The 25648-nt window shown below is 50.3% G+C and overlaps 1 protein-coding gene across 1 annotated transcript; it reads left to right on the top strand.

Moving 5' to 3' along the window:
• The first annotated feature begins 19092 nt into the window (after positions 1 to 19092).
• Positions 19093 to 20604, top strand: LOC146820815 (endogenous retrovirus group 3 member 1 Env polyprotein-like). Its single transcript, XM_085609294.1, has one exon. The coding sequence runs from the start codon at positions 19093 to 19095 to the stop codon at positions 20602 to 20604; it is 1512 nt and encodes a 503-aa protein (XP_085465420.1).
• The last annotated feature ends 5044 nt before the right edge of the window (positions 20605 to 25648 follow it).

The raw sequence follows: 25648 nt of genomic DNA, 5'->3' as shown, positions 1-25648 counted from the left end.
GCCTCCGAGCATGGCATTGGGGCCGTCCTGTCCCAAGTGAATGATCAAGGCCTAGACCAGCCCGTCGCCTTCCTCAGTCGGCGGCTGCTACCCCGAGAACAGAAGTGGAGCACCATAGAGCGCGAAGCCTTTGCCGTGGTCTGGGCACTCAAAAAACTACGACCCTACCTGTTCGGCACTCATTTCAGGGTCCAAACTGACCATCGGCCCTTGCGATGGCTCATGCAGATGCGAGGAGAAAACCCCAAGCTACTGCGGTGGTCAATCTCCCTCCAGGGAATGGATTTCACCGTAGAACACCGCCCTGGTACGGACCACGCCAACGCGGACGGCCTCTCCCGGTTCTTCCGCCTCAGCGAAGAGAACCCCCCAAGGTGATGGGCAGTTCTCTCCGGCTTTCAGCTGGGGGGGACGCGTGTTGGACCCGGCCTCGTAGGATGGCCCTCCGTGCCCCCGCACCACCGAAACCTGGTGCCTGCAGCCCTAGCACGCGGCCCAGCCGACCTTTCCCACCAGGACACCTGCACCAACCCCGGACATCCCCGTCCATGGCCTCTCTCCTTTCGGCCACCCCGGGCCCGCGTGCCCACTCCCTGCAACAAGATGGCCGCCCGGCCCCAGCGCGACCCGGGCCTAGAGGCGCCACTCCGGCTGGAGGACATCACGCTTCCAGGGGATGAGAGAGGGAGGAGCAGTTTCTATCGCACCTCTGAACTCCCCTGGGACGATGGGTTTCGATCGGCCCTCCGGCCTCCCTGCGGGCTGGCTCCGTGCCTGCTGGGTGTCTGGGACTCCTCCCGACCCGGCCCTGAAAGGATCAAAAGACAATAGCAGGAAACCCCGACAAGTGGCCCCCAGGTGACAAGACCCCTGCCTGCGCAGACTCCGGACATCAAAGCAGGGGCGACCTATAACAAGGGGTGCTCTGAGACTGTCCGGCAGATTCGACGCTGGAACAACGAGAGCCTGCTGACGTGGTCGCGGCTCCTGGAACTGGAACTCACCTGAGCCCTGCTGAGTGACTCGCGGCTCCCTGAAGATCGTAAGACCTCCGAACTTGTACCTGAGCCCTGCTGAGTGACTCGCGGCTCCCTGAAGATCGTAAGACCTCCGAACTTGCACCTGAGCCCTGCTGAGTGACTCGCGGCTCCCTGAAGATCGTAAGACCTCCGAACTGGTACCTGAGCCCTGCTGAGTGACTCGCGGCTCCCCCAGACTCTCACGGTCCCGCCGGACCCCGACTCCGACCACGTATCCCCCAGCTCGAGGATTGTGAGCTGTGCGCCGGATACGTCCCTGCTTTGAACCGTTACCAGAGACAGTCCCGCTACCCCCTACCTTTCCGAGACTCTTGAGCCCGTGCTCACCTTGTACATATTTGCAGTGATACCTATTTGATAAAGCTTGTTCTGAGAATACCCAGTGTGGTCTCTCTGTGTCGTGTGGTGCCAGAAGTACGATCCTAGTTGCGAGATTCCTCCCCCTGGGGAATCTCTCGCCAGTGCCCGGCTACAATACTACACGGGTGGGACTCAGGGAAGTCAGGACCCCCTTTCCGGGCTCCTCTGAGGTCGCCGTCTAACAGTCGTACTTACACTGTTGGGGTGGGGGTACGCTCCATACGTCCGCGGGTCAGGGTACGGGTCGTACTTACACTGTTGGGGTGGAGGTACGCTCCATACGTACGCGGGTGGGGGTACGGGTCGTACTTACACTGTTGGGGTTGGGGGTACGCTCCATGCATACGGTGGTGGGGGTACGGTCCGTACATATCCGTCCCCACGCTATGTGATGCTTGTGCGACCCGTACCCAGGCCTTTGCCACGTGGGTACAGCCGTCCCGCCATTGTTGGGGTGACGTAGGTGTGGGCGTGGTACGACTCATACCCACGCTCTTAAGGCGTGGGTACGGGACGTACCTGTATAGTTGTGTTGCCGGTTCGCGTCGTCAGGCACTTCCTTTGTGGTGGACGCTGGCTTTGCTGGACACGCCCCCACCCCCTCGTGGTGACCAGGGCCTGGGGGTCAGGTATGTCCAGGGCATGTGTGCTGTGCGACATTGATGGTGGTTTTGTGGCCTGCCCCTGATCCTGCCCCCCCTTTCCCCCCCTTTCCCCCCTCCCTTAGTTGTTCTGACCTTCTGCGGCGTCTGCGTCGGAACCTGTAGAGGGGGTCGACTGCTATGAGGGCCGGGATGACACGTAAGTTCGGGTCCATGTCTGTCCGTCGCGTACAGGTACTCCTTGTTCGCGTCGTACTGATTTCCCGGCAGTTTTTGGCTGCCGGAAAATATTCACCGTGCGGGATGACGTCGGTGCGAATCGTAATTCCTGGTTCGTGAATGGCAGGCTGCGTGCGTCCCGACGTCACGTCGGCGCTTTCCCGGATCGCATTTGTATGTTTATTTTCGTCGGTCGGTGTTTTGTACGATTCGTACGGAAATGGTGTTTCCGTGCGAATCGTAATTCCATGTTTGTACATTTTGACGACCGGGTACGTGTCGGACGGAGAATTTGCTCCGTCCGACGCTTCGTACCCGGTTTTTACAGGATCGTGATCGGCACCTAGTGTTCAAGAAATTATAAACTTATGGGCTGTTAGAAGGCGACCTCAGAGGGGCCCGGAGGGGGCCCTGACTGGCCTGAGACCAACCCTCGAGGTATCGTAGCCGGGCACTGGCGGGAGACTCCTCAGGGGAGGAATCTCGTATCTAGGATCGTACACTCGGCACCACACGACAAAGAGACACAACACCGAGAGTTCTTAAGAGCAAATCTTTATCAGATCGGAGTGGTAAGATCTTTATGATCCGCAAGGCAATATATATACAAGTGGAGCGCGGGCTCACAAAGTCTTGGAGGGGGGTTAGGAAGTAGCGGGACAGTCTTTGGGGGGAATGGATCAAATGCAGGAGCGTATCCGGCGCACAGCTCACAATCCTCGAGCTGGGGGATACGCTTGTCGTCGTGGGGTCCGGCGGGACCAAGGGAGTCTGTGGGCACTGCGAGATACTCAGCAGGCTCGAGTACAAGTTCGGAGGTCTTACGATCATCAGGGAGCCGCGAGTCACTCAGCAGGGCTCAAGCACAAGTTCGGAGGTCTTACGATCTTCAGGGAGCCGCGAGTCACTCAGCAGGGCTCAAGCACGAGTTTGGAGGTCTTACGATCTTCAGGGAGCCGCGAGTCACTCAGCAGGGCTCAAGCACAAGTTCGGAGGTCTTACGATCTTTCAGGGAGCCGCGAGTCACTCAGCAGGGCTCAGGTGGTTCCAAGGCGAATCTGCCGGACAGTCCCAGAGCACCCCTTGTTATAGGGCGACTCCTCTTTGATGTCCGGAGTCTGTGCAGGCAGGAGTCTTGTCACCTGGGGGTCGCTTGTTGGGGGTTTCCTGCCATTGTCCTTTGATCCTTTCAGGGCCGGGTCGGGAGGAGCCCCAGACACCCAGCAGGCGTGGAGCCAGCCCTCAGGGAGGCCGGCAGGTCGATCGAAACCCACCGTCCCAGGGAAGCGCAGAGGTGTGATGGAAACTGCTCCTCCCTCTCTCATCCCAAGGGGGGCGCGATGTCCTCCAGCCGGAGTGGCGCCTGTAGGCTAGGGTCGCGCTGGGGCCGGGCAGCCATCTTGGTGCATGCAGTGGGCACGCGGGCCCGGGGTGGCCGAAGGAGGAAGGCCTATGGACGGGGGAAGTCCGGGTCGGGTGCGTGTGTTCTGGTGGGAAGGATCGGCTAGGCCAGGGGCTCGGGGCTGGTGTGAGGTGCAGGGGTCAGATCTGACTATGTTACGAGGGCCGGGTCCAACACGCGTCCCCCCCAGCTGAAAGCCGGAGAGAACTACCCATGTTCTTGGGGGTTCTCTTCGCTGAGGCGGAAGAACCGGGAGAGGCCATCGGCGTTGGCGTGGTCCATACCAGGGCGATGTTCCACGGTGAAATCCATCCCCTGGAGGGAGATTGACCACCGCAGAAGCTTGGGGTTTTCTCCTCGCATCTGCATGAGCCATCGCAAGGGGCGATGGTCGGTCTGGACCCTGAAATGGGTGCCAAACAGGTAAGGGCATAGTTTCTTGAGGGCCCAGACTACTGCGAACGCCTCGCGCTCGATGGTACTCCATCTCTGTTCCCGGGGCAACAGCCTTCGGCTGAGGAAGGCCACGGGCTGGTCCAGACCCTGGTCATTTACTTGGGAGAGGACGGCCCCGATGCCATGCTCGGAGGCATCAGTTTGTACCACAAACTCTTTGGAGTAGTCGGGGGCCTGGAGGACGGGGGCCGTACACATGGCCGTTTTCAGGGCATTGAACGCCTCTTGGCAGGCAGGGGACCACTGTATCTTCTTGGGCTGCTTCTTGGACGTGAGTCCCGTGAGGGGACTGACCAGGCTGCCGTAATTCCGGATGAATCTCCGATAGTAGCCCGTGAGGCCCAGAAAGGCTCGGACCTCTGTTTGGGTGGTGGGGGGTTCCCAGGATAGGATGGCGTCGATTTTGGGCTGTAGAGGGGCGACCTGCCCGCTTCCGACCTGGTGCCCCAGGTAGGTTACCGAACCTTGCCCAATCTGGCATTTGCTGGCTTTCACGGTGAGGCCCGCCTGGCGTAGGGCGGTTAGCACCCTCCGGAGGTGTTGGAGGTGCTCACTCCATTCGGAACTAAAAACTGCGATATCATCGAGATATGCAGCGCAGAATTTTTCCAGCCCGGCCAGGACTCTATTTACCAGTCGCTGGAAGGTGGCCGGGGCATTTTTCATCCCGAAGGGCATTACGCGAAAGCGATAGTGCCCATCCGGGGTGGAGAAGGCGGACCGCTCCTTGGCTCCCTCTGTGAGCGCAATTTGCCAGTAGCCGCAGGTGAGATCGAAGGTGCTGAGGAACCGTACAGCTCCGAGCCGGTCAATGAGCTCGTCGGCTCGGGGAATGGGGTGGGCATCGGCTCGGGTGACCTCATTGAGTCCCCGGTAGTCCACGCAAAAGCGGAGTTCCGGGGCGACCCCGGGGGCGGCTGCATTTGGGACCAGGACCACGGGGCTGGCCCAGGGGCTGTCTGAGGGTTCGATCACGCCTAGGGTCAACATTTTCGAGACTTCGGCTTGGATACAGGACCGGACCCGATCGGGGACTCGGTAGGCTCGGTGTCTCACTGGTGGGCTGTCTCCGGTATCCACGTCATGGACACACCAGTCGGTGACCTTGGGGACCAGGGAGAAAAGGTCCGGAAACTGCCCTAGGAGCTGGCGGCAATCCTCACGTTGCTGGGGCGTGAGAGACGGGGAGAGGTTCACTCCTTCTACGGAGCCGTCCCTCTCCTTGGTGCATAGAAGATCCGGGAGAGGATCCGACTCTTCTTCGGACCCGACGTCAGTGGCCAGTAGGAGGCTCAGCTCTGTCCGCACAAAGTGGGGCTTGAGGCGGTTCACGTGGAGGACCCGGAGGGGGTCCCGGGGTGACTGGACGTCTACCAAGTACGTGACCGGGCTCTTTCGCTCAACTACTTTGAAGGGCCCGGTCCATTTATCCTGGAGAGCGCAGGGTTTCACGAGGGCCATGACCCACACCAGCTGGCCCGGCTGAAACTCTACTAGTGCGGCGTTCTGGTCGTACCAGCGCTTCATCTCCTCCTGACTCGCCTCCATATTGGCCTCTGCCAATTCCCGGAACCTCCTAGTCTGATTGCGGAGGGTCAGGACGTAACGGAACACGTCTCGGGGGGTGCCTCGGGGCGCCGCCTCCCACTCTTCGTTGACTAGGCTGAGGGGCCCCCTGACGGGGTGCCCGTAGAGTAACTCGAAGGGGCTGAAACCCAAGGATTTCTGGGGAACTTCTCGGTATGCGAATAGGAGGCAGGGGAGCAGGAGGTCCCACTTACGCCGGAGGGGCTCTTCCAGGCCCGCGATCATCCCCTTCAGAGTCCGGTTAAACCGCTCTACCAGGCCGTTTCCTTGGGGGTGGTACGGGGTGGTGAACTTGTAGGACACCCCGCACTGTTGCCATAAGGACCTCATGTATCGGGAGATAAAGTTGGTCCCGCGATCGCTCACGACCTCGCGGGGAAAACCCATGCGGGAGAAGAGCCCCATCAGCGCCCGGCCCACCACGAGGGCCGTGACGGTGCGCAGGGGAATGGCCTCAGGGTAACGAGTGGCATGGTCCACCAGGACGAGGATGAACCGGTGCCCCTGGGAAGTTGGGGGGTCCAGAGGTCCCACAATGTCGATCCCGACCCGCTCAAAAGGGGTAATGACGACAGGGAAGGGCTGGAGGGGAGCCTTGCGCTTCCCTCCACTCTTCCCACTGGCCTGGCACGTGGGACAGGACTTGCAGTGGGCTTCTACATCTGCTTTCATTCTAGGCCAGTAGAAGTGAGTCACGAGGCGACTGTATGTTTTGTCCTGACCCAAGTGGCCTGCGAGGGGGACGTCGTGGGCCAAGCCCAGGAGGAGGTTTCGGAAGCGTAGTGGTACCACCAGCACCCGGCCGGACCCTAGCTCCACCGACTTCTGTTCGCTGTACAGAAGGTCATTCTCCCAATAGACCCGGTGCGTCCCCGTCTGGTCGCCTGCGGCCTGGGCCTCTGCCTGTTGCCGGGGCCCGACCAGGGAGGGACAGGTAGCCTGCTCTCGGCAGAACTCCTCTCGGGAGGGGCCCCCTTCGTGGCGCCACTGTGCTAATTCGGGCAGATTGCCTAACTCGGTGTCTGAGGTGGAGCCGGAAGGCGGCGGGTCGTTACTGGCGAGCGACTCTTCCGGTGGGGGGATGTGGGGGCCCTCGGCTGGGACCATCCCATCTTCAGGGGTCGGGGCGTCGTCGACGTCCCTCAGGGGGGTCAGTCGAGCCGCCATGGATCGAGTGGTGGCGCACACCCACTCAGGGAGGCCCATCATCCCTAGGTGGGTCTTGCGCTCAACTTGCCCCCAGGGGGAACTTTCCAGGTCGTTCCCCAGGAGACAGTCGACGGGCTGGGATGTTCTCACTGCGACCTTCAGTTTACCGACCACCCCTCCCCACTCGAAGGGCACCAGGGCTACCTTACATAGGCTTTCTGTGTTGTCGGCTGAAATGACAGGGCAAATTATGTTGGGGAGGACCTGGTCCTCGTGGACTAAATGGCTGAGGACACCAGTGATGCTGGCCCCGGTGTCGCGGAGGGCTTCTACTTGGTGGCCATTGATCGTGACGAGCTGGCCATATTTCTTTGTGTTAGAGGGCAGGAGGCTCCCAGGGACCATCTCCCTATCCCCTAAGGACACTAGGGCCATAGCGGCTGGTTCCCACTCCTCGGCCTCCTCAACCTCCTCCCCCAGGGCTACATTGGCTATCTGTCTAGCGGGGGGTGCTGCCTGGTTGGTGCGTGGGGCCATGGGGCATTCAGGGTCGTTGGCGTAATGCCCGGGCTTCTGGCAACGGAAACAAGTGATGGTTACCCGGTGCCCCCGTCTCAGGGGGGGGCTGGATACAGCTGGTGGGGGTGCCGGGAAAGGCGGAGATTGGGACTTCGGGGGACTAGTCTGGGGCTCTCTCTGCCCTCCCTGGTTTCCCCCCCTCTCTGGCGGGGTGGTCCCTGACTGGCTCGGGGGTACTCTCCTACAGGGCCCCGGGAGACCCGGGTGTTGGTCCAGCGATCCGCCTCGACAGCCAGCTTTCTCGGGTCCGTGAGCTTGCTGTCGAGCAGATGCTGGCGTAGTTCCACAAAGCAGTTGGCAGCCAGGTGTTCCCATAACATAAGGTCAGTTAGTTCTTCCAGGGTGGTTACCTTGCTGCCCTTGATCCACCCATCGAAGGCACGGCTGAAGAAATTCACATATTCCACCCAGGTGGTACCCGGGATCTTCCTGCAGTCCCGGAACCGCTGGCGGTACATCTCCGGGGTGAGGCCGTACCTTGTGAGGAGGGCCGCTTTCATGTGTTCAAAGGAGGTCTGCATGGAGGTGGGTAGGTCGAGCAGGGTGTCTCTCCCTTCGCTCAGGAACCGTCCCCATAGCCCAGCCCCCCAATCCTTCTGCGGGACCCGATGGGAGGTCATGGCGACCTCGTAGGCCCGAAACCACTGCTGAATGTCATCATTCTTGTAATATTCCTTGACCACATCCTTGGGGATGTGGACCTTCTGTTCCGTCGGGGCGGCCGCCTCCCGGTTCCCCGGGGGCCGCGCTTCTTCGCTTCTTGCTTTCAGTTCTATCTCCTTCAAGCTGCGTTCATGTTCTAGTTGAAGTCTCCTTCCCTCGTGTTCTCGTTGGAGTTTCTTCTCCTCCAGTTCTCCTTGCACTCGCAACTGTTCTAATGCTAGCTTTTTCTCGGCTAATTTCAATTCGCCCTCAATTTTGAGTTTGGCTAATTCGAGCTCGTGATGGCGACTTTTTTCTCTGTCTGAGAGTTCCTCCGGGGATAGGCCCCCGTCTGGTACGAAGCCTCGCACCTGGTTGCTGCTGCGTTCTCCTTGGGAGGGTCCTGCTTCGTCGTGGGGCTCCACCGCTCCTTCTGGGCGGGAGGCTCCAGAATCCACCCAAGCTTTCAGTGCCTTTTGCATATCTTCTTTGGTGTTGAGACCAGTGGTAGCGATTCTGAGTTCCTTACAGAATTGCTTTAGTTCTCTGTGAGTGTACTCTTCCAGCTGTTCCACCTGGAACACGGTGCTGGCGTCGTCTTCTACGAGAACCACGGCGCTTCCTTCTGCCATCTTTGTCGGTAGTGCGTCAGCCGTTCACGGTACGATCTCTAGATTATGGGCCCGAATCCCACCGCTGCCACCAATGTTAGAAGGCGACCTCAGAGGGGCCCGGAGGGGGCCCTGACTGGCCTGAGACCAACCCTCAAGGTATCGTAGCCGGGCACTGGCGGGAGACTCCTCAGGGGAGGAATCTCGCATCTAGGATCGTACACTCGGCACCACACGACAAAGAGACACAACACCGAGAGTTCTTAAGAGCAAATCTTTATCAGATCGGAGTGGTAAGATCTTTATGATCCGCAAGGCAATATATATACAAGTGGAGCGCGGGCTCACAAAGTCTTGGAGGGGGGTTAGGAGGTAGCGGGACAGTCTTTGGGGGGAATGGATCAAATGCAGGAGCGTATCCGGCGCACAGCTCACACTCCTCGAGCTGGGGGATACGCTTGTCGTCGTGGGGTCCGGCGGGACCAAGGGAGTCTGTGGGCACTGCGAGATACTCAGCAGGCTCGAGTACAAGTTCGGAGGTCTTACGATCTTCAGGGAGCCGCGAGTCACTCAGCAGGGCTCAAGCACAAGTTCGGAGGTCTTACGATCTTCAGGGAGCCGCGAGTCACTCAGCAGGGCTCAAGCACGAGTTCGGAGGTCTTACGATCTTCAGGGAGCCGCGAGTCACTCAGCAGGGCTCAAGCACGAGTTCGGAGGTCTTACGATCTTCAGGGAGCCGCGAGTCACTCAGCAGGGCTCAAGCACAAGTTCGGAGGTCTTACGATCTTTCAGGGAGCCGCGAGTCACTCAGCAGGGCTCAGGTGGTTCCAAGGCGAATCTGCCGGACAGTCCCAGAGCACCCCTTGTTATAGGGCGACTCCTCTTTGATGTCCGGAGTCTGTGCAGGCAGGGGTCTTGTCACCTGGGGGTCGCTTGTTGGGGGTTTCCTGCCATTGTCCTTTGATCCTTTCAGGGCCGGGTCGGGAGGAGCCCCAGACACCCAGCAGGCGTGGAGCCAGCCCTCAGGGAGGCCGGCAGGTCGATCGAAACCCACCGTCCCAGGGAAGCGCAGAGGTGTGATGGAAACTGCTCCTCCCTCTCTCATCCCAAGGGGGGCGCGATGTCCTCCAGCCGGAGTGGCGCCTGTAGGCTAGGGTCGCGCTGGGGCCGGCCGGCCATCTTGGTGCATGCAGTGGGCACGCGGGCCCGGGGTGGCCGAAGGAGGAAGGCCTATGGACGGGGGAAGTCCGGGTCGGGTGCGTGTGTTCTGGTGGGAAGGATCGGCTAGGCCAGGGGCTCGGGGCTGGTGTGAGGTGCAGGGGTCAGATCTGACTATGTTACGAGGGCCGGGTCCAACATGGGCCTAGATGAAATAAATGATTTGTTGAATTGTGGAGCATTAAGAATTTGACAAGCTTTCTGCTGAATCACATCTTAACCATTCCAATGACCCCCCTTATATCCAACCCACTCTCCTCCCCAACTGACCCAAACAAAATTTAGTTTATAAGATTAACAAACAGTTTTTTTCAGTGTTTCAACTCTACCTTCAGACCTTCTAAGACAGTAACTTGTGCTGTCTGTTATGTTGAAGAAACGTGTGACATTGATGTACCACATCTTTGTATTTGTTTTCAAAACCTTCCCATATAGATTCAGGCTTATTTCTGTCTAAGATTCCAAGAACCACATCAACTCTAGGAAATCCCCCCCAGATCTTATACATACCAGACAGTTAGTAATTAAGTCTATATATTAACTGTGCTTAAGAGGCAACTTGGTACATTTCTTGCAGCCATCTATCGACTGTCACCACATTGTTTATGAGTGGCATAATATACCCATTTTGGCCACCTCTAATGCTGTAGTCAATCAGTGGTTCATCAGAGGGGTGATCTTGAGTCATGTAGGAGTACCATTGATCTCCCAGTTCTCCGGAAACCTTAGTTTTTCATTTGTTTCCAAATGTCGTCCCAGTATGACTTACATTTTGAGCATTCCCAGAGTATATGAACTATATTGCCCTCTGGTTGTTGGTATTTCCAACATGCTGAAATGTGTAATAGCTTATATCAGCCTGTGAGGGTACCAATGCCCTTTGTGTATAAATGTGTAGTATCCCAGTTTCAGTCTTGCTTCTCGTAGCAATTCTTCATAGTTTAAGAAAAGCTCGGGCCAGTCTTCCTCTGTATAGCCTGTTTGCAGTCTCTCTGATCACCTTTGTTTGAGTTGCAATGGATTGGATTGTGAACAGACATTGCCTACATGGATACAATCCAGAAACCACTCCCTTGAAGTTTCCCCAAACTCTTTAGTGATTTAAAATTTGGGATTTCTGGAGGTCAATCAATGGGTCAAGGAATTAGAACTGTGTGGAGACAGTGTGATAGTTGCCTAAATCTCCAAGAATAGTGCCTGTTGACATTAAAAGTATTTTGAACCTCAGCAAATGTAATTAGTCACCCATCTATCAGCAGCTGCTCTAAAGCATGCATGCCTTTATATCTGAAATCTGCTCACAGGGGGTCTCGGCTTACTATACAAATTTTATAATTTCTTCAAAGAGGAGCTCCTACCTGTGATGTATGGTGTGTTCAGAAAGGTCGATGTGCCTTCTGTCATGCCAAGAATGTGGCCTGTAGGACTGGATGTGTTTGAATTGTCTTGGAACACAGTGTGCTTATGCACTCAGGCCTCCCAGGATCTTGTTCTCAAAGTGTACCCATCTCGTCCTTTCAAGATAAAATGAATCAAGTGTCAAAGTAGGGCTAGTTGGAATGGCATCCGATACATTTCTAAATGTGCTAAACTTACTGTTCTGTACTGGGGTATCATCTATCCATTTTCAATCTGTGTTTTTTCCCCTCCCCGTATACACAATTTTATCATGTGGGTCAATTTCTTAGACATTGCTTTTCAATATTGTTAGAGGTAGCATTGCGGGGATGTAATTCACTCCAGATGCGGCATTCATCTAAATTACTAGCAATTTACCCAAGAAGGACAGATAAAGTACTGAACTTCTGTTGATATCTCTGTTCAACTTTTGCAGCAAGGGATTCAAGTCGTCTTCATTTAAGTTTACAAAGTCAGTATTCAGGAGCATCCCTAAATATTTTAGGTTGGCTGCTTTCTTCCTGAATGGATGAGATCCAAACGTGACTGCCATGGATAATTTAGCCTTGGACAGGGCCTTGTGCTTCCCCCAATTAATACAGTATCCTGAAATTGTGGAAAATTCAGGCAATAGTTCTGTGAGGTTCTTGATGTAAGTCAATTGGAGAAGGTCAATAGTATGCCATCTGAGTGCTTTAACACCTCCTGCTGTGTTGATAATTCCTTTGATCTTGCTCAATGGCTATAATAAATAGTAATGGGGATAGAGGGCACCCCAGCCTTTTTCCTTTGTGGATGGTAAAGGGTTGCAAAGTATAGCCATTATAGGCTACCACTGCTGTAGGATCACTGTGAAACTATCTTAATTTGGAGATAATACCTCAACCCAGGCACATACACTTCCTTACTCGGAATAAGTATCAACCCCATGTCCATTCAAAGGCTTTTTTGTATCCAAGGACACCACTATTTTTTCATCTTCTTCCTCATGTACTTGCCATAAAATATGTAATCTAATCTTAGATAGAAAGACATCTTCCTCCTGTTGGGTATTGAGGCTCTCAGCTCTTTCATAATGCCTTCACTATAAGCAGAATAGGTATTTTCCTACTGACAAGGTATAGAGCTAATTTAGTTTGAAATTATTTTACAGTATCAGTGGAAGGGTATCTTGCGACTGTTCTTTGTTATGATATGTGTAAGGTGTTGCTCTAGAGATTTATAGGTGGCTAGTGTTTGTCATTTCATGTAGATGGTACCTCACATAAATTCACCTTTTATATTGGCTTTGCCCTCTTCCCTCAATATAAGTAAGGAGGACACACAGTGTTGTTTTTAATCTAAGTACCTCTTGATAATACAGTGTTTAGCTTCTGGTAATCGAAATCTAAATGTATTGAAACACTATTGTCTGAAGGGAGGCAAGGATTTGTCTAGTGCTAGACATAATCACACCGTGATGTGGTCTAAGGTACTGTTTGGAATGATGTTCACTTTCGTCACTCAGTGCAGGAGGGAGCCTGTCACATTGAAAAGTTAATTCTGGTCCTCGTTCCATGTACACAAGAGGTGAATGTGTAATCACGAGCTGTGGAATGTGTCACAGTCCATGGTTCTGCCAGTGAATTGTCTGTCATCAAGTTTGTGAACATGTACCTGTATTTGTGAGATGGTGGTCCGTATTGTGCAATATGGGGTCGAAATCCAAATTCCATTCCACTCTCCACCTAATAGGGCTTTGGATTTATACAAGAAGAGTAGAATTTTATCTGGGCATGAAAGAGTCAGCTCTTATCTCCTATTGGGCATTTTTAGAACCTATTTTCAGAGTCTGTCTCCATGAGGCTGAAGAGGGTACCTTAAGGCAAATCTTCTTTGCAGGATCAGCAGGCTGGGCAATGGACCGTGAATCTCCTCGACAATAAAGTTTCCCTTTCTGTCCCAGTAGGGGTAGAGCTTTTAAAAATGTCTAGAGCACAGCAGAAACAGACATTAAACACCTCAGTGAAAGAATGCACTAGGATGAGTGATATTGAGGATGTGTGCAATAGAGATATTCTGTTTTATCTACAGGAGTCAAACTATGGGGGCCATATTCAGCCTTCCCGGCGCGACATAAAAAGTGGCTGTATCAGAAGGTGGGCCCTGAAGGTGAGATTCAGGCAGGTCCCAGACTTTATAATATGGAAGTGGCCTAAATAGGCTGGGGAGAAAAGAGGAAAGTGCCCCTTTTGTCGAAAAGCATCACTATCCCTTTTACGCTTACTTATCATTTGCACGTGTTGCTAATGGAAGTGTGGTACTGAAAATTCTGGACCCGTGTTATAAACATCGACGTATCATGACGATTTTGGTATCAGCAGACCGAGAATTATTAGAATAGTATGCACAAGCATTTTTCGTCATATTCAGGTGACGAAATCACCCTGAAATCAGAGTTTCCGTCCTGAACCCTCGGGTTCCATTTGAATGGCAGCCATTTTGTGATTGCCCTCACATAGGCCAATGACTCAGGCCAGAAACGAGTCTGAAGGGCACGTGCACCTTTGCTGACTCCTCTGTGACCTGGGCAAGCTGACTCCACTGCCTGAAGCCAAACCTGTTCAGCCAATTCCTTTCCCAGTGGCCGAATGAGATTAGTATCAAGGCACAACATATCATAAAACCTTTCATCACACACAAACCATGCCCAATCTTACACACACCTGTCCCTGTTTCTTTCTTTATGACTTGCTTTATGAGGAGGAGGTGCCAGTTTTTATTGGGGGTCCGTCGATATCTGATGAAAGTACTAAGCCTTGCCGGGTAATTGATTGAGGGCTGGACAAACTGAAATATGGGCTTGTCATTATGACTCTGCTTTTCCTTTGTAGTGAAAATATGTGAATGGTCAACTGTAAAATAAGGAATTATTGCCTAAAGCATAATATTTTGTATAAAAGAGAAGGCTGGCTTTGTAAGGTGGAGCAGTCTCCTGAGAATATACACCGTGTTGTACTTCTAGGATACCTGTTACTGGCTGCAGCCAATAAACAAGATCTTTGACTTGACCAAGAAGACTCTGTGTTTCTGTAGTCTGAAACAGGAAGGACTCGAAGTCTTAGGGTGTGTTCCCTGGCACCGCTGGGTTCTGAAAAACCCAGTACTTCAGTTGGCGCCCAACGTAGGGCGATTTCAGCGGTACCGGTCCAAGCCAGAGGTTCGTGAGGAGCTTCGTGTGAAAATTCTGGAGGAAGGCTGCCACTTCATCGACCCCTGTATGTCGACGTGGTCCGAAAGTCTTTGCTGCGAGGTTCCCCGCTTCCCGACGGCTACGAAGGACTGCTGCCCTGACTATCGCCCTGTTTTGGACCCTTGATTGGTAGAGCAAAACGATAAACGAGTCTTCTGGTGACGTCATCGATACCTCAGTTAAGTATAAGTGGAGCGTCTCCCAGTCCTTAGTTTGGTTCTTAGTTTGGTATCCCCTTGGGATCTTTGATTTGGAACTTGCAAGTACCAAAGCCGAGGGATTCGTGTATTCCTGAGACTATCGTATTCGATAATCCTTTGAAGTTTGACGCTAGACTGGAGAGCGAAGATGCCTGGTCTTAGCAGACTTGGAAATTTGTTTTGTCTTGGTTGTAATAGAGATTACCGATTGGAGGACTCGTGTCCGGTTCCTCCGATTGGAACTCCAACCTATGAACTATGGGCCCGATTCACAGAACTAACTTAAGACAAAATCCTAAACTTACTACCATTTTGGTATTCACAGAAGGCACTTACTCATTTTGGGATTCACAGAAGGCACTTACTCATTTTGGTATTCACAGAAGTTAGGAGTCCTAACTTTAGGACTCCTAAATGCCTTCTGTGAATACCGAAAGTCTTAAAATTAGAATTTTTCTCAGTTTAGTAGTAGTATAGTTAGGACTCCTAACTTTAGGACTCCTAAATGCCTTCTGTGAATACCGAAAGTCTTAAAATTAGGATTTTTCTCAATTTAGTAGTCCTAAGTTTAGACTTAGGACTACTAAATTGAGAAAAATCCTTGAGACTTAGATCCTAGTCCTATGTCCCTTTCTATTGGACCTTGTGAATTGGAAGCACCCCTTATTCTGACGACAGGTTGTGGTGAAAACTTGTTAGGATTGGATTTGTTGAAAAGATTGTATGCGACATTATATTGTTCTCCTTCGGGAGTACAACTTACACTGGGTAGGAAAGTGACCTCTCCAATGTATTTGTCGAAGGATAAACTTCCGACCGAATTGTCATTTCTTCCTGATATCCTTTGGGCTACTGGTCCTAATGATGTGGATCTTTTGGAAATACCGCCATATGTTGTGACATTGAAAGCCAATGTTAAATTGCCACGCATTCCGCAATACAAGATTTCTAGTGAAGGTGAAAAGGCGTTGCTAGCGATCATTTATGATTTGATTGCAAAAGATGTAAATGAAGAGACAAGAGGCAACGTTTGTAATAGTCCTGTTCTGCCTGTTTTGAAACGTACTGACCCCTCTCAGCCACCTGTTTACCGGTTTGTGATTGATCTTAGAGAGGTCAATAAAATAGTTGTGCCACAGTTTCCAGTTGTTCCTGATATCACTGCCCTATTGACTATGATTCCAGCTTCCGCCACCTGGTTCTCGGTAATTGACTTAAAGAATGCTTTCTTCAGCATTCCGATTGCCGAGGAGAACAGGGATATTTTTGGCTTCAGTTTAGGAGGCCGAAGTTTCCGCTTCAAACGCGCTCCTCAAGGCTACTGTGAAAGTCCATCAATATATAGTCAGGCTTTAAAAACACAGCTTGATGCGATGGCGCTACCCTTATTCAGTACGTCGATGATTTGCTAATCGCCGCAGATACTGAAGAGATTTGTAAAGAAGCCACTTTGTCGTTGTTGCATCATTTGTCTGATTTACATCACAAAGTGTCCCTTTCAAAACTGCAATATTGTCGACAAGAAGTGACCTACTTAGGTCATCTCTTATCGAAGGAGGGAAGGAAACTGACCCCAGAAAGAATTCAGGCAATTGCAAAATTGAGTGTGCCAAGGACACAGAGAGAAGTACGTGCTTTCTTGGGCATTACATCATACTGCAGACAGTGGATACCGAATTTTTCTTTGCTGGCCAAACCTTTGGTAGCATTGACCTGTAAAGATACACCAAATCCCGTTCCGTGGTCTGACTATTGTCAGAAAAGTTTTTCCGAATTGCGTAATGCATTGTGTTCGGCTCCTGTGTTGGGTACCCCCGACTACAGTAAGCCCTTTACACTGTATGTCCATGAGAAAGAGGGTTGTGCATTGTCAGTGCTGACACAGTCTTTTGGAGACAAGCAGCGTCCATGCGCGTATTTTTCCTCGACTTTGGATCCGGTAGCTAAAGCATTGCCGAGTTGCTTGAGAGGCACAGCGGCAGCAGCTGTTTCTATTCGACAGTCTGCTGGGTTAGTGATGAATAATATGTTGATTGTGATGGTTCCACATGCAGTGGACACGTTGTTAAACAGGACCAAGACACAGCACTTAACTAGTGCTCGATTGTCAGGTTACGAGTTGACACTGTTAGCAAGTCATGTGCACATAAAGAGGTGCAATCCGTTGAATCCAGCTATGTTATTGCCGATTTCAGTAGAGACAGATGATGTTGAACAGCATGATTGTTTTCTCAGGACAGAAGAAGAAACGAAAGGGAGAGTAGATCTTAAAGATACTCCTCTTGTAAAGTGTGATGGTACCTTATGGGTGGATGTTTCATGCTTCAAGCTTCCGAATGGTGATACGACTGCAGCATATGCTGTCACGACTTTGCATACGATTGTTGAAGTTGCACGTATACCACATAATTCAGCTCAAGCAGCAGAGTTGATTGCACTTACGAGAGCGTGTGTGTTATCGAAAGGAATGAAAGTGACCATATATACCGACAGCCAGTATGCGTTTGGTGTGGCCCATAGTTTTGGACGATTGTGGAAAGAACGTGGGTTCCTGACTTCACATGGAGCTAAAATTCAGCATGGTCAGTTGGTGAATGAGCTTCTTGAGTCACTGACCTTGCCGTTACAAGTTGCGATCATGAAATGCAGTGCGCATAAGAAAGTCACGGATGGTGTTGCCCGTGGTAACGCGTTTGCAGATGAAGTCGCAAAAGAGACTGCGAGAGATGTGATGAGTCGAATGTACGTTGCAGGCCCTGCAAGATGGGTTGGTGACGTTGGAATGTGTGAAGATACGATAGAGAGTGTGAAGTCTCTTCAAGCTGAAGCTTCAGAGAAAGAGTTGAATGTATGGAAAGAAAGTACGGGTAAATTGGATGAAAATGGTTGTTGGGTTGAACATCAGCGATGGTTGTTACCCGATGCGTATTTGCTTGCAGTGGTGACAATGGCTCATGGAATGGCCCATATCAGTGTGAAAGGGATTTGTAAGTTGTTGGCTCCAGTATGGCAAAATGCTGGAATTCCTAAATGTGCAGAGAATGTGGTCAAGAATTGCATGGTGTGTCTGAAATACAATCCTGGTAGGGGAACCCCAACTCCAGCTGGTCATTTTGCACCTCCAACGTATCCGTTCGAGGTTTTGCAGCTAGATTTCATCCACATGGAAAGATGCAACAATTTGAAATACGTACTCGTTGTTGTTTGTGCCTTTTCAAGATGGGTAGAAGCATATCCCTTAAAAGACAACACTGCCTTATCCACAGCTAAAGCCCTTGCCAAAGAATTCTTCCCTAGGTGGAATGCCGAGAATGGTCTGGAGTGATAATGGGAGTGAATTTGTGGGTCGAGTGATGAAAAAAATATGTGAAGGGCTAGGTATCCAGCAAAACTTCCACGCTGCAAATCACCCCCAATCAGCTGGACTAGTATAGGGCTATAATGGCACGCTTAAACTGAAATTGGCAAAGATACAAGCGAGCTCTGGTCTTAAATGGCCTGACGCTCTGCCTTTAGCACTCCTATCAACAAGAATGACTGTGCATTCGCGAGTGGGACTTAGTCCCTATGAAATTGTGTTCGGCCGCCCAGCCAACATATGGGGAGTGCCAAGGCCGACAAAATTCAATGAGATCGAACACCCTGTACTGCTTGATTATTTGTATGAATTGACGGCTAAATTGCGTGTTCTACACCAACAGGTTCACGATACTTTGCCTCAGGTCTCTGAAGCTCCAGGACATCTTATCGATCCTGGATCATGGGTGCTGGTCAAAAACTTCCAGCGGACAAAGAATGACCAGCCCCGTTGGACCGGCCCCCACCTCATCCTTCTCTTAGCAAGATCAGCTGTTCGAGTGGAAGGGAAAAAGAACTGGATCCACGGCATACACTGCAAGAGGGTCCCTTTACCTCTACCGTACGACCAGTGGGTCCAGGAGGGGATTGCTGACTCTGAGACTGAGACTGTGCCTCGTTTTCTGCCTTTTAGCGATGCACGTGTAAAAGGAACAATTTCTGAACGAGAAAGTGACAATATTTTGCAAGAAGCTGTGCCACCGTCAATTCGATTGAACACTACAGAGCCTGAACTCTTGTTCCAGAACCAGACAGTACCTGGAAAAAGCTGTTATAATTTGAGGCCGAGAACTATGGACAAATACAACATTTTCTTTGCTATTTTGAAAGTGCAGCTCTCTCATCTGAGAAACTTTCTTATTTTTGTTTTTCGAACCACCATCCGGGTTCAGCTGTAGGGTCGCGGTTGCCCAAGTCTTTGGAGTGCAGCTGAAGACGTTAGGTCGACAGTTCTGGTCGGTCTAAGGGAGTTGCCCTGGACTGACAGAAGCACTCCTTAGCATAGAACACCCTACCACCGCGAGCAGCAATTAGAGAGGATGGAGTTTTTCGAGAATGAGAGACCTGCCAAACAGATGGACTTTAAAGCCAGAATGTGTATAATGATGACAAAGAAACGATTTTTGATATTATGTATTTTCATGTTGCTTAGTGTAATGATGTTTTTAATAGGATATGTTTTATTCTCTTTTCAAGTGACATTTGCACCCACTACACAGCCCATACCTCCTTCTACTGTTTCCTCGCATTCTTTTCACCCTCTGCCTGAACACGAATCCGCTAGAAGATTAGAATTTGTCAATAATTCATTCATTCAGCTTCTACACCAACACCAATTAGTAGTGAACACAACTAATTGTTGGGTGTGTGGTCTTATGCCTCATACTACTGATAAAGGTATCCCTTATCTGGTCCTGCCTTTCAGCCATAATGGTTCTGTGTGGGCATATAGGACGGTGTTCATATACGCTCATGAAGCCAACCCCCTACGTTCTGTGAAAGATAATCCTAAGAATAGTGCTCTAGTTAAGGGTATAGTAGATATGATTAAGGAAGATATTTCCTATGAGACTATCCAGAGAGATGAGACACTAGCATATATTGGATGGAACATAACAGGATATGGAGTTACTCTGAGTGAGAACCAGCGAGCAAAGAGATCCTCCCCGATTTGGATTGTACCCCATCAGGGTCACCTATGTCTGCAAGGTAATGGCAAGAATCCCAGAGCTCAGTTAGGGAGAAGTATCTGCACTGAAACATATGTTTTTGCGTCTCAGACTTCCCCTTCGTTCTTAGCAGCTAAGGGTACCTATTTCATCTGCCATAATAGAGCCTATACATGGTTGCCCCCTGACTTCTCAGGCACATGTTTTGTCTCGTTCCTGCTGCCTCCCAAATACACGGCCGCGGCAGACTACCATAAGACAAGGACAGTTAGAGGTGTCATCAGTAAAGGAGACACTACAGGACAAGAACTTGGAGATTTCGTAAAGGGTTTTCTGCCGTTTTGGGGGCCTATGGTTAACAGCAGGAACATAAGGCAATTGACAAGAGTGGTTGAATCCACGGTAGTTGAAACCGCCGGTGCCCTTAGTAATTTGACTGCTGAGCTCCAGTCGGATCGCCTTATGACTCTTCAGAACAGGGTCGCAGTAGACGTCATACTTGCAGACCGAGGTGGGGTATGTAAAGTGATCCAATCAAGTTGCTGTATTTTAATTCCAGATAACGCTCCGACAGTCTACCAGGCCATTTCCAAACTGCATAAGATCTCCGAATCTATTCACGTGGATAAAGGAGATTGGTCATTGATGGGATGGTTTTGGGAACTGATATCCGCCTGGGGATGGAAGATTCTGATAGTCATTGGGATGATCTTAGCCATTCTTTTCCTGTTCTGTCTGTGTGTACAGTGTGCTCCTGCAATATGTGGCCTCTGTGCTACATCGTGTGTAAGGAAACCTGTATCAAAAGACGAGCTAAGTAATAGGATGATGCTACAGCCACATCTCAACGACTTTATGGATATAGACCTGGACTCAGATTAACGTGAGTATAGGTTATTGCGTATGTAAGGGCAAAAGGAGGGTCTGTGGTACTGAAAATTCTGGACCCGTGTTATAAACATCGACGTATCATGACGATTTTGGTATCAGCAGACCGAGAATGATTAGAATAGTATGCACAAGCATTTTTCGTCATATTCGGGTGACGAAATCACCCTGAAATCAGAGTTTCCGTCCTGAACCCTCGGGTTCCATTTGAATGGCAGCCATTTTGTGATTGCCCTCACATAGGCCAATGACTCAGGCCAGAAACGAGTCTGAAGGACACGTGCACCTTTGCTGACTCCTCTGTGACCTGGGCAAGCTGACTCCACTGCCTGAAGCCAAACCTGTTCGGCCAGTTCCTTTCCCAGTGGCCGAATGAGATTAGTATCAAGGCACAACATATCATAAAACCTTTCATCACACACAAACCATGCCCAATCTTACACACACCTGTCCCTGTTTCTTTCTTTATGACTTGCTTTACGAGGAGGAGGTGCCCGTTTTTATTGGGGGTCCGTCGATATCTGATGAAAGTACTAAGCCTTGCCGGGTAATTGATTGAGGGCTGGACAAACTGAAATATGGGCTTGTCATCATGACTCTGCTTTTCCTTTGTAGTGAAAATATGTGAATGGTCAACTGTAAAATAAGGAATTATTGCCTAAAGCATAATATTTTGTATAAAAGAGAAGGCTGGCTTTGTAAGGTGGAGCAGTCTCCTGAGAATATACACCGTGTTGTACTTCTAGGATACCTGTTACTGGCTGCAGCCAATAAACAAGATCTTTGACTTGACCAAGAAGACTCTGTGTTTCTGTAGTCTGAAACAGGAAGGACTCGAAGTCTTAGGGTGTGTTCCCTGGCACCGCTGGGTTCTGAAAAACCCAGTACTTCAGAAGAAGAATATTGCTGTTGCCAGTCTTTAGAATGATACAGCTTTGTAGTACAAGTGATTAATTGGTCGAAATTTTGAAATGTGATAATATGACATTTTGGTATGGGGTATGGACATTTCGGTCTATAGTTGATAAATGGTCAATTAAGCTGAGGCCTATTTCATTAGAAGGGTTGTACAGAATCTTTGAGGACCATCCATGTATTCAAATCAGACCCATGTCAGAATATATGTAATCCTGTCGGTCCCGTTTGTTATAATAGCATTTTTTGCACAAATATACTTGTAAGTTGTATGACCATGTTTCACTGGGCATAAAAGCAATGTTATTTTTTGCACAATTATAGCCTCTTTATACAAATATATCTACAAGCTGTATTGTTAGGGGTTTATCTTGTATAAATGGAATGGTATCTCTTGGTTGCTCTTTTTAAATATTAGTATTTTATGATAAGTATATTTGTATGCTGTAATTTTTATGTTTTAATTCTGTATAAAGGTAATGGTATTTTAAATAAAACCAATGCCAATATTTTAGATTAATTGGAGATTTATTTTAAGTAGTATTGTGTATTTTTGATCAATATATATATGAAATACTTGTGTTGACTTATTGGCACAATAGCAAACTGTTAATAAAATCAATCAATACATTATTCAATCACTCAATGGTGTAGTCTTACTGTCTTGATAAGCATGTAGCTACCCTCAGGATTGGTCCAGGTATGGAGTAGTCTTGTTGAAAACCCTTGATGGATCACAATAGCCACACCCACTCTGTGATATGGTTTCACTGCCGTGCTCTCTTGATCATTCTTAGGCGTATGTGTTAAGCTGAGTTAAGAATCACCAGAAACCTGGAAGAAAGTGTAAGACTCTGTATTGAGTTTTCAGGTTACAGCATAACCTGCACCTGCTACATTTGTAAGGAGAACCAACCCAACTGTCCTCTCACTGCCTTGCCTTCTCACTGCACACTATGGGGCTGATTACGATGTCGGGCGGATCGCCACCGCCCACATGGCGGTGGCAATCCGCCCGACAATTCCCTTCACCCGCCACCCATTTTCCCCGCCATATTTGTATGGCGGGGGGGACCCCGGTGGACGGAAAGACCGTCCGCTGGTTTTCCGCCGGTTGGGTGGAAAAGGGGCTGGATATCCATATTAGAATGGGCAGCCGTGCAGGGCTTTCTATGGTGGGGACCCCGCCATGGAAAGCCAGGTGGATTTTGCTTTCGGGGGCCCATTGTGGGCCCGCTGGGTATTGGGGGTGCACATGGGGGGTACCCATGGTAACCCCCTACATTGTCATGGACAAGGTGGCAGGCACCGCGCGGTACCTGTCACCTTGTGCATGACAATGCACAACGTGCATTCCCAGCTTTGTAACGGGCGGTGCTGTAAGCACCGCCCACCACAATGCTGGGAATAGAGGATGCCACTGCCACGGTGGTGGTGGCATCCTAATTGCCGGTGCGGGACCGCCGCACCACTGGGGGCCGGTCCCAGCACCGCTAGGGTGGCGGGCGGACAAAAGTCCGCCCGCCATCCTAATCGGCCCCTAAGTATTTGAGAACACTAAAACCATCATGCTTGGAGCCAAAGTATTCTACCACGGAGCACGGAGCCAAGGCAAGTGTAGATAGAGACACAGCAAATCTCCCACTTTCAATAACAACAACAAATAATCAACTGAAACATCAATTGAGAAAAAAATCCAAGGATAAATGTAATAAAATAGAAACAATTAACTTACAAAATGGTCTTAAAGTAAGACGGGAAACTTCCATCTCTTAAAAACAAAAAACTAGTTAACCTATAATTTAGTCATTGAGTTCGATTGGAAATTAGCATTTCCATGTTCTGCATGCAGTAACTGTATCAGTGCAGTGGCTGAGGCGATTAGGGAATGCCTGGACGCGGGTGGCAGGGCGGCCTTCATTTTGCTTGACCTCTCTGCCGCCTTTGATACGGTGCCCCATCAATTACTTCTCACTCGACTCTCAGATATTGGCATCGGCGGCCCCGCCTGGGACTGGATAAAATCCTTTCTGGAAGAACGCACTCAGCAGGTCTGGATGCCACCTTTTTCATCGGATGCCAGGAAAATGTCTACTGGAGTCCCTCAGGGTTCTACCTTGAGCCCCTTGCTCTTTAATATCTATCTGACTCCTTTGATTTTTCTGGCAGAGGAGCTGGGAGCAAAAATAATAGCTTATGCGGATGACACCCAGCTCCTGGTGACCTGGAAGGACTCCTACTTGTCGACAGAAACTGCCCATAAATGTCTCTTGACTTTGTTTCAGTGACTTGCACATGCCCAACTGAAGTGCAATGAGGACAAATCGGAGGTCCTTCTGTGTGGTCAGTTTCTACCTGCCTTTAGAGAAACCTTGTGGCCACCAGACTTCCCTTGACCCATCTTAGAGGGCGTTCCAGCAAAGAACTTGGGGGTCTGGTTTGGAGAAGACCTTCGGTTTTCGGTTCAAATCAAGAAACTCACCGGAGTTTGCATTGGCACTCTTAAATCATTAAGAAGGTTCTTCCTCTTGCTTCCAAGGCCAGCCAAGGAAATGGTCATCCGCGCTCTCATTCTCTCCCGCATTGATTATGCCAATGCCTTGTACATTGGCATCCCTGGATATCTGTTAAAAAATTGCAGACCATACAGACTGCCGCGGCTAGACTACTGTTTAACATCTCAGGAAGATCAATCGTAAGACAGCATTTACGAGATCTGCATTGGCTTCCTGTGGCTCCCAGGGTGCAATTTAAAGTTCTCACTTTGGCCCATAGAGCCCTGCATGGTCTTGGACCAATGTATATCAGGAAGCGTTTTGCTTTCTATGTCCCCAGTAGATCTTTGCGCTCAGCCACCCAACGACGGATGGCGATCCCCCGATTACGCAGGATACGGCTGGGGAGTCAGTCCCTCTCCGTCAAAGCAGCTACAGCATGGAACGCCCTTCCCTTGGAATTATGGCATATTCAGGACTTCAGACTTTTTAAAAAACAACTTAAAACCTTCCTTTTTAAGCAGCCAACTTAACTCTGCTCCACCAGGCTACAGGAAACTGTGCGCGCCAGGACTCTCTTGAGTATTTGAGCGCGGTATAAATCCACTATAACTATATGGGAAGCAAATGCAATAACACATTCAGATTCAGTCTTGCCTTTGGAAAGCACAGCTTCAACACATACCCAGCTAGGGTCAACAATAATCCAGATTGGCTTACCAGACAGGTTCGGACTTAAGAGAGGAGCATTGGACATTTCTTTTTTATCTCATTATGCTCATATGCTTTTCCCCACACAAGCTTCACAGTTTCTAGGTATGCTTGAGGTTGCTCACAGTCTTTGGGAATTAGTATTCCTCAATAGCCATCAGCAAACCAGGCCATGGAACAATACCCTTACTTGATACAATTAAGCTTGAGCAGAGTTTGCAGAGTTTTACTCTGCAGATCTCTGCGAAGTGCCAGAAAAACTCCACCGCGCTCTGCGGAGTTCCACCAGAGGAGGAGTCTGTTAAGTCGCACTGCTCACACTGATTTTTAGGGCATCGAGTTTGTCCAGTGCTTTCAAATCGGCGTGAACGGCACTACACGACACACCAGAGGACGCTGCTGCTTTATGAAAGCTCAAGTAGAAATTGTACTTGAGCGGCAGGTCCTCAACGCGAATGGCAGATTTCTAAATGTTAGCGGTCGCGACCTGCCGTGTCTACCCACACTGAGAAATCTCGACGGGAGGAGGTCCAGAGCATGATTTTTTCACATGAGCCCTCACCAACTTACTGATGGCAAGCCGCTTGAGAGAAAAAAATCCTTTCTGCGTCACTTCACTGAGTTTGTCGGAGCGCCGAGTGGGCAAAACTCTAGGAACTCTGCCAGAGGAGCGGAATTCTTCGCCCATACCTAGATACAATATACTTGAGGTACTCCTCTTCATATAGTCCAAATTCAAGTTTATCCTTTTTCAGTCGCAAGCCTTTAGATCTAAAAGCCTGAAGCACACTAGGCAGGTGCATAGGCCCCCCTCCCCTACCACCTACTTGGGACTGGTCCTCCAAGCTGTCTAGGCCCTTTCAGACCCAGCCTTGCACCTCAAGACACTGCCTCGCTCCTTATGCAGGCTCCTCTTT

Source organism: Triturus cristatus, chromosome 6 (genome assembly GCF_964204655.1).
Source record: "Triturus cristatus chromosome 6, aTriCri1.1, whole genome shotgun sequence".
Lineage (NCBI taxonomy): Eukaryota > Metazoa > Chordata > Amphibia > Caudata > Salamandridae > Triturus > Triturus cristatus.
The sequence above is the reverse complement of the archived record's forward strand: the minus strand, read 5'-3'. Positions and strand labels throughout refer to the sequence as shown.